Source organism: Caretta caretta, chromosome 1 (assembly GCF_965140235.1).
Source record: "Caretta caretta isolate rCarCar2 chromosome 1, rCarCar1.hap1, whole genome shotgun sequence".
Classification (NCBI taxonomy): Eukaryota; Metazoa; Chordata; order Testudines; family Cheloniidae; genus Caretta; species Caretta caretta.
In genome coordinates this window covers 3,822,238-3,830,812 of record NC_134206.1, presented here as the reverse complement: position 1 = coordinate 3,830,812, position 8,575 = coordinate 3,822,238, and the positions used below count along the sequence as shown (strand labels likewise).

General features: G+C 47.3%; 1 protein-coding gene across 1 annotated transcript; it reads right to left on the bottom strand.

Annotated features, from left to right (window-relative positions):
• Window positions 1-1,073: 1,073 nt before the first annotated feature.
• On the bottom strand, window positions 1,074-2,009 carry LOC125629937 (olfactory receptor 51G2-like). Its single transcript, XM_048835269.2, has one exon. It carries the CDS (start codon window positions 2,007-2,009, stop codon window positions 1,074-1,076), a length of 936 nt encoding a protein of 311 aa, XP_048691226.2.
• Window positions 2,010-8,575: the final 6,566 nt, after the last annotated feature.

The window sequence follows — 8,575 nt, the reverse complement described above, 5'->3', positions numbered from 1 at the left end:
GGCAGTTTTTATCATGGCCCGTCTCTGGTTTCTGACCTGGACAGGGGATGGAGCCTTCGGTAATGAGGAGGAGCTGGGAATGGGATCTCAGGGGAGACGACAAGAGGCAGGGGCTAGGTCACAGTGAGGACGGGGCTCTTCCATGTGTCCCGCTTTTGCCTTTTGAGTGGTGGTCAACCTACAATGAATGTGCTGGACTGGGATAGGAGCTAGCTGCATCTTTGTTGGGGAGTTGAGGCCCGTTTCCACCCCTTTGCATTGCTGGGGCAGCACATACTGAGGGGAGGAGGAGGGAATCTGGCCCTGAGTCTCTTGCTAGGTCTCCTGTGTGTCAGACCCTCACTCGCACACGCAGCTCTGCCCTGCCTTGGTGGGGAGTGGGCTCAGCAGGTGTGTGGTGTGCAGAGCCATCAATGGGTGAGCTGGGGGCGCTGTGTGAATGGCTTCTCCTGGGGCTCTGACATTAATCATGTCTCTGACACGACTCAGTCACAAGCACCTGGCTGACGAAGTGGGGGAAGGGTGGGTGTCCGTGCCCCTTGACTAGCCCCTGTCCATCGCTGGTGCAGCCCTCATTGATATTGCAGCACCCAGAGCTCTTGGGAAGGGCCAGGACTGCGACTGCAGAACAGGCTTGCAGCTTTTTGCATGGCCCCTTGTTTTTTAACTAGACACAGAACAGCTAAAGACCGGGTGTAATAGGAAACAACCTCCGCGTTCCTTCCCTTTATTGACTGCATCAACAAGAATAGTGAGATTGGAGCAGCCACCGATGTGGCTTTTTATTAGCCAACATCTCACCTGTCCCCTGGTTCTCCATGAACACATTCAATTTTTAAATGCTGCTGCCTGCCTTGGTTTGCTTCCACCAGTGCATTGCCATCCCTCAACGGTGTTTGGGGACAGCCCATCACCCATTGCCCCAGGTCTTAGACGCCACGTGAACCACCCTCTACACAGTGGAGATCAGTAGCTCATGTCTTCTCAGATGTAAGTGTCCAGGATGGAATAGGTGGCCCATGTTTTTCATGTCCAATGTCAGCAGTTCTGGATCCAGGTGATAAACTGACCCTTTATTTCATGAACACCCTGATTATTCTCGCACGAAGGTGTTTGCTTTTCACACTGTACACGATTGGGTTCATCAGAGGCGGGACCAGCAGGTAGACATAGCCCAGGAGAATCTGAAGCAAGTGAGAAGAGCTATAGCCGAATCTGTGTATCACAGACATGCCAATTTCTGGTGTGAAGAACAGCAGGACAGCACAGAAATGGGAGACACAGGTGTTCAGGGCCCTAAGGCACTCCATGGGGGACGCGATGCTCAGCACTGTTTTAATGATCATCACATAAGAGAGAAAGATAAGCAACAAATCCAACCCAATGGTTAAGAGTTTAACAGACAAGCCATAGATGCTGTTGACTGTGATGTCCGAACAAGCCATCTTTATGACGTCCTGGTGCAGGCAGTAGGAATGGGAGAGGACATTGTCTCGACAGTATCGGAACTGTTTCAGGAGAAAGGGGAGTGGGAATATTAGGGCCATCCATCTTAGCACGAACACCAGTCCCATTTTGGCTATTCTCAGTGGAGTTAAGATGGAAGCATATCTCAGTGGGTTACAGATCGCAACAAAACGGTCAAAGGCCATCAGCAACAGCATGGAGAATTCAGTTAATGAAAGTGAGTGGATGAAGAAGACCTGAGCAAAACAGGCATCCAGGCTGATCTCCCTAGAGTTAAACAAGTATATGCCCAGTATCGTTGGCATGGTGGATAGCAATAAACCAAGGTCTGTGATGGCCAACATGGAAAGGAAAATGTACATTGGCTCATGGAGGCTTTGATCAGTTTTTATAATGAACAGAATGACTGAATTTCCTACTATTGAAATAACATACATGAAGCAGAAGGAGATAGAGACCCAGAGGTAGACATCTTCCTGCCCAGGTATCACTGTGAGAAGGAACACTGCAAAGTTGAATTTAGTGTCATTGACAGATGACATAATATACCAGGCTGGTCTGAGGAGTTTTGAGCTTTCCTTCCTGAAAAGAAAAAGAAAAGGAGACTAGATAATATTTAATGAGACATCTTTCTGATCTCAATGGAAGACTAGAGACTCTCAGGAGCTGAAGAAGATCAGCAAAAATATTTTCTTGGATTTTCACCACCAAGAAGAAGATAGGCATTGCCAGATGGTATCAGACCTGTAGTCAATATAGCTGAGTATCCAGGGGCCAGTTCCAGATGCTTCAGAGGAAGCTCCAAGAAGCTCTGCAATAGTCAGCTATAACATAACTTGCTCCCAGGGAATGTTTTCCCCTGATACCCACTAATTAGAGACATATTTTGTGGTATAAATCAGGAAGGTTTAAAGCCCTTACAAGACCCTTTTAAAAACTCTCATGACTGTAATAGAATTTTCTGCTTAGCCATATGAACATCCCATCCCTCTTTGAATCTCTCTGAATATAGCTCTAGTAGAGTAGGGGCGTTAGTGGACGAGAGCTGAGGAAGTGTTGTTCTAAGTCAGCCATAAAAATGTTGGCATACTGTGGGGCCATGCGGGTACCCATAGCAGTGCCGCTGATTTGAAGGTATACATTGTCCCCAAATGTAAAATAGTTATGGGTAAGGACAAAGTCACAAAGTTCAGCCACCAGGTTATCCGTGACATTATCGGGGATACTGTTCTTGATGGCTTGTAGTTCATCTTTGAGTGGAATGTTGGTGCAGAGGGCTTCTACATCCATAGTGGCCAAGATCACCGGAAGATCACCGATGGATTGTAAAGTTTCCTCAGGAAGTCAGTGGTGTCTCGAAGGTAGCTGGGAGTGCTGGTAGCGTAGTGCCTGAGGAGGGAGTCTACACAGCCAGACAATCCTGCTGTCAGGGTGCCAATGTCTGAGATGATGGGGCGCCCAGGATTTCCAGGTTTATGGATCTTGGGTAGTAGATAGAATATCCCAGGTTGGGGTTCCAGGGGTGTGTCTGTGTGGATTTGATCTTGTGCTTTTTCAGGAAGTTTCTTGAGCAAATGCTGTAGTTGCTTTTGGTAACTCTCAGTGGGATCATAGGGTAATGGCTTGTAGAAACTCGTGTTGGAGAGTTTACAAACGTTACCTAGGGAGGTGGTAGAATCTCCTTCCTTAGAGGTTTTTAAGGTCAGGCTTGACAAAGCCCTGGCTGGGATGATTTAACTGGGAATTGGTCCTGCTTCGAGCAGGGGGTTGGACTAGATGACCTTCAGGGGTCCCTTCCAACCCTGATATTCTATGATTCTATGATTGGGCTGCAGAGTCCCCATTGGTAAGGATGAAGGTTACGCCACAGACAACCGGACATAACATGGATGGGCTAGCGAAGTCACTGGTTCCTCAGGCACAGCTCAGAGGATCTCCTCCTCTTTCTCAAGCATGAGACATGCACACACCGGCTAAGCAAGGCCATGAACATTTTAAATAGAAAATGGCATGACTCCAGCCCAGCTCCAGATGCCTGCTCCTAGCTCCACATTGGACACAAACAACCCCCTCCCCAGATCCAGTGATCCCCAAACTTGTTGATCTTGGAAATTTGGGTGCAGAGAGTGAGGTCGATCTCCAGTTCTACAGCAGCTCTCACTGCTCGTGGAGTGGGTATGGGTGTCAGGATCAGACTAAGGGGCAGCCCATCAGGGCTCTGTTCAGCCAGGCAACACTCTCCAGATCCTTCACTCTCTGAAAGCACCTCCTGATTCCCCCTCTTACTGCTGGGCTGCAGAAGGGGCCAAGAACTCCCTCTTCAAAAGGGTGCTGTGCTAATGACAAGCTTCATCTCCAAGGGGTGTTGGGAAGAGTTCACGTTCTCCACCCAATGCACCAAATGGTCCGTATGGGGCTCACCGAGCTGAAATCTCTCTAAGGCACTTAGCTGCGGCCCCAATTATTGTAACATCCGAGCGCCTCGCGATCCGTAACATATTTATCAGTACCACACGCCGTGCGGTAGAGCCATGCTACTAACACCACTGATCAGATCTCAAGGATAGAAGGTACCACTGTGATCCTCTATTCTGACCCCCTGCCTAGCACAGGCCAGAGACCTGCCCCCAAAATAACTCCTAGGGCAGAGCCGTTAGAACTACATCCTGCCTTGATTTAACAATTCTCGGTGATGGAGAATCTGCCACGGCCGTTCATAGATTGTTCCAAAGGTTAACCACCCTCACTGTTAAAAAAAATACACTTTAGGGTATGTCTACGCTGGCAGAGTGTTTCCGCTGAGCGTTTCATTGCTCGGGGGAGGGACAGCTCAGTGGTTTGAGCATTGGCCTGCTAAACCCAGGGTTGTGAGTTCAATCCTTCAGGGGGCCATTTAGGGATCTGGGACAAAAAATGGGGATTGGTCCTGCTTTGAGCAGGGGGTTGGACAGGATGATCTCCTGAGGTCCCTTCCAACCCTGATATTCTATGATAAGAAAGCACTTAAAGAAAACCACTGTTGTGTGTTCACATCGTCTTCCACTGGTGGCATAGCATGTTCAAACTTGCATTTCCAATGAAAGGAGTGCTCTGTGGGTAGCTATCCCATAATGCAGCTCTCCCCCTTCTGCTGCTACGTCTTGCAGGAGAGCAGAGGGAATTGTGGCACATCATGGGTGCAGGCTCAATGCCCCATAATGCATAGCTTTCTGTCCCAGCATGCCATGTGCTTCCATCTTCAGTTCAGGGCATTTTTCAATGTCCTTTGTTTTCTGCTTTCCCTGCCACATCTATCTGCAAGTGTGGATCCCACACTGCTCGCCACTGTTCTGCTCACTCTCACTAACACTTCATGAGTGGCAGTGGAGTTATTCCTGAAATTACAAAGACAACAGCAGTCATGGTTGCCTGACATGGTGTCCAACATGGAAAGCAGCAACACTAGATTGCTTTTGGCATTCATGGAGGTGCTGAACATAGTGGAATGTCACTTTTGGGCTCAGGAAACTAGCACTGCGTGGTGGAATCACATTGTTATGCAGTCTGGGATGACGCACAGCGGCTGCAGAACTTCTGGATGTGGAAACCCACCTTCCTGGAACTGTGTGCTGAGCTCGCCATAGCCCTGCAGTGAAAGGACACCAGAGTGGGAGCTGTCCTCTCAGTGGAGAAGTGTGCGGCAATCGCAGTATGGAAGCTGGCAACTCCAGACTGCTACCAGTTGGTTGCCAACCAGTTTGGGATGGAGAAATTGACCACTAGGGCTGTGTTAATACAAGTGTGCCAGGCCATTAATTGCATCCTACTGTGAAAGACATGACTCTTGGAAATAAGCATGACATTGTGGATGGCTTTGTGGAAATCAGTTTCCCTGACTGCAGAGGGTGATAGATGGCATACATATTCCAATTCTGGCACCGGACTATCTTGCAATCAAGCACATCAGTCAGAAATGGTACTTTGCCATGGTTTTGCAGGTGCTTTTGGATCACTGTGGGTGTTTCACAGACATTAATGCACACTGGTCCGGAAAGATCCATGATGCACATATCTTTAGGAACACTGGCCTGTACAGAAAGCTCCAAGCAAGGACTTTCTTTCCAGATCAGAAGATCACCATAGGGAAAGTTGAAATGCTGGTAATGATCCTGGAAGACCTGACATACCCTGTAATGCCATTGCTTATGAAGCCATACACGGGAAACTTGCATAGTAGGAAGGAGCGATTCAACAGCAAGCTGAGTAGATGCAGAATGACTGCTGAATATGCATTTGGCTGATTAAAGGTACACTGGTGATGCCTTTATGGAAGGCTACACCTGAATGAGGAAAATATTCCCACAGTTATAGCTGTGTGTTGCACACTGCTTAATATTTGTGAAGGGAAGGGAGGCAGGTTTACTCAGGGGTGGACTGCTGAGGCTGGATTCCTGGTTGCTGATTTTGAGCAGCCAGATACCAGGGCTATTAGAGGGGTGGAACATGGGGAAATAAGAATCAGGGATGCCTTGAGGCAACACTTCAAAGGTGAAAACAAGTAATGTTTGTTGCTATGTTGAGACTGCGATGCTTAATTGCATTTGGTATGCTAGGAAGCAGTTGTGAATGTTAAGGCCTAGGATTCAATTTAAGGAATTATTAAAAGTGTCTGTTGAATTGCAGATGCCATGAGGTATCATAGCTTGTGTGGAAACAAATAAAGAAATTTACAATTGAAAAAAAAATTGCTTTTATTTCCAAATAAATCACAATACCACACGCACACACATACACACTCTAATTTGAGGTGGGGGAGAGAAGGTACTGGGGGGCTTATTATCATAGGTGAGTGTAAGTCCAGTTTCATTTTAAAAGCAGTCGGCCAAGATGTAGTGTGGAGGAAAGTGCAAAGTGCCAGAAAGTGGATAGGATGCACAGGGGAAGTTTCAGGAGTGCGCAGAAAAGAATTCATCTGCTGAAGAGGAGGGCAGGCACACATCTGCTCAGTCTGAAGCATAAGGAGGAACTGCAGCATGTCAGTTTGGTGCTCCAAACATTTATCAGCCTCTCCGTGGTGTCCCTATGGAACCCATAATTGTCTTTTCTGTCGCACTTCTCGCTTTCCCTTTTCTGTCTCTGAGTACAGGAGCACCTCACGGAACATGTCTTCCTTCCTGAATCTCATGCATTTTTTTATCTAGTGGAGTTGCTCAGCTGCTGTGGGAGGATGGCTTTCTGTGGAGCTACAAGCAACAATTAACAGAAGCACTTTTGTTAGCTACACACAGAGCATTGATACACTGTATTAAAATACATCACTGGTAACATACCTATCTCTTTCTCGGTGACCAGGCTAGCACACATGATCCAGAAGATCCCAGGAATTATGAGTGAACCTAGGGGCAGGGGTTTATTGCACAAAAGCAATGTGAAACGGTCACATGGAACTTATGGGGGATAACACTTTCAACTTGCCGACAAGGGGTGGTCACTATGGAAGATATCTCACTCCAGAGGGTAAGCAGGGAAGCAAGGGTGCAGCTGTTACACGCTTGTGGCTTCCGACCTATGCTGCTTTCCTGTGTGCAATTTTGGTCCCTGCCCAAGTAATTGCAGAATGGTACAGGAAAGTGTCTCTCAGTGGGGCAATGAATAAACTAACTCTGCCCAGGGACCTGTGGCAGAGGATAGATGAGTACCCCCAGGAAAGTTTCCTAGAGATTTCTGTGGAGGATTCCCATGAAATCTCAGAGTGTATCAACTTTCTGTTCCACGGTACTGCTTAGCTGTGCGAGGAAATGCCCAGCACACAGAAACAAGCCAGCCTTGTACATTTCTCTGCCCTCGACCTGCTTCAGAACTTCACAAAGCATAACCACTTACCAGGGGTCTCCTCTCCTTCTTCTGACTCACCAGAGAGTAACTGCAGAGACTGGCTAGACACCTCCAGAGTGGAGAACAGCTCCACATCTTCCTCAGCTTCCACCTCTTCATCTATGACTTCGTCCTCTTGGCTAGGTCCACTTTCCACTGGGTCCAGAACCAAAGCATCAATGGGCTCTTGGAGTTGGAGGTGGAGTTGCCACCTATGATAGTACCCAACTCCCTATAAAAATGGCAGGCTTAGCACCGGAGCAAGGTTTTTGCCTCCCTCGCCACACAGAAGGCGTGCCTTGGCTTCTTCATCTTTGCTCTGCACTGCATATCATATCACTGTCATATCCCTTTTCGCACAAGTTGTGTGCAGTCTGGCTCAAAGTATCAAAAACCCTACGGCTGGGGTGCAGCTGGGACTGGACACCCTCCTTTCCCCAAACACTGAACAGATCCAGTAGCTCAGGAGTGGTCCAAGCAGAAGATTGTTTGCTGAGTGGAGTTGCCATGGTCAGCTGGACAGATAAAATATGAGCTCTCCACACTGAGCAAACAGGAAGTGGGATTTCAAAATTCTTTATAGGAGAGGGGCATATAGTTGCTCACCTGGGGGCAGGGCAGCAGAGTTGAAACTGCTGACTGGAGTGGTCAGGATGGGCATTGTGGTACCTTCCAGAGACCAATAACAGAGCTAATATCAAACACAGTGTTTACACTGGCAATATGGTGCTACAGCCTCAGAGCAAAAAGCCTTGTGACTCTCCTCGGGGTGGGTTTTATTACAGAGATACAATTGAGGAGTTTCCGCACAAAAAATGTTTTTTCAGTGTTTACATGTCTGCTGTTTCAGGCACAAAAGCTGCCATTTGGAAAAAAAAAAAAAAAAAAAAAACAACTTGTCAGTGTAGACCAGGCCTTAGTTCCAGTCTGAATTTGTTTAACTTCAGCTTTTACCCATTGGATTGTGCTATAACTTTCTCTGCTAAATTGAAGAGCCCATTGTTAAAAATTGGTTCCTCATGTAGTTATTTACAGACTGTGATCAAGTCACCCCTTAACCTTCTCTTCGTTAAGCTAAATAGACTGAACTCCTGGAGTCTATCACTCTAAGGCAGGTTTTATAATCCCTTAATAATTCTCGTGGCTCTTCTCTGACCCATCTCCAATTTATCAACACCCTTCTTGAACTGTAGACACCAGAAAAGGAAACACTATTCTATTCCAGAAGTGCTCACAACAGTGCCAAATACAGGAG

Bases quoted from the DNA above. Each gene is read 5' to 3' on its own strand.
- LOC125629937 (XM_048835269.2), bottom strand. From the start codon at position 2,009: ATGTCATCTGTCAATGACACTAAATTCAACTTTGCAGTGTTCCTTCTC.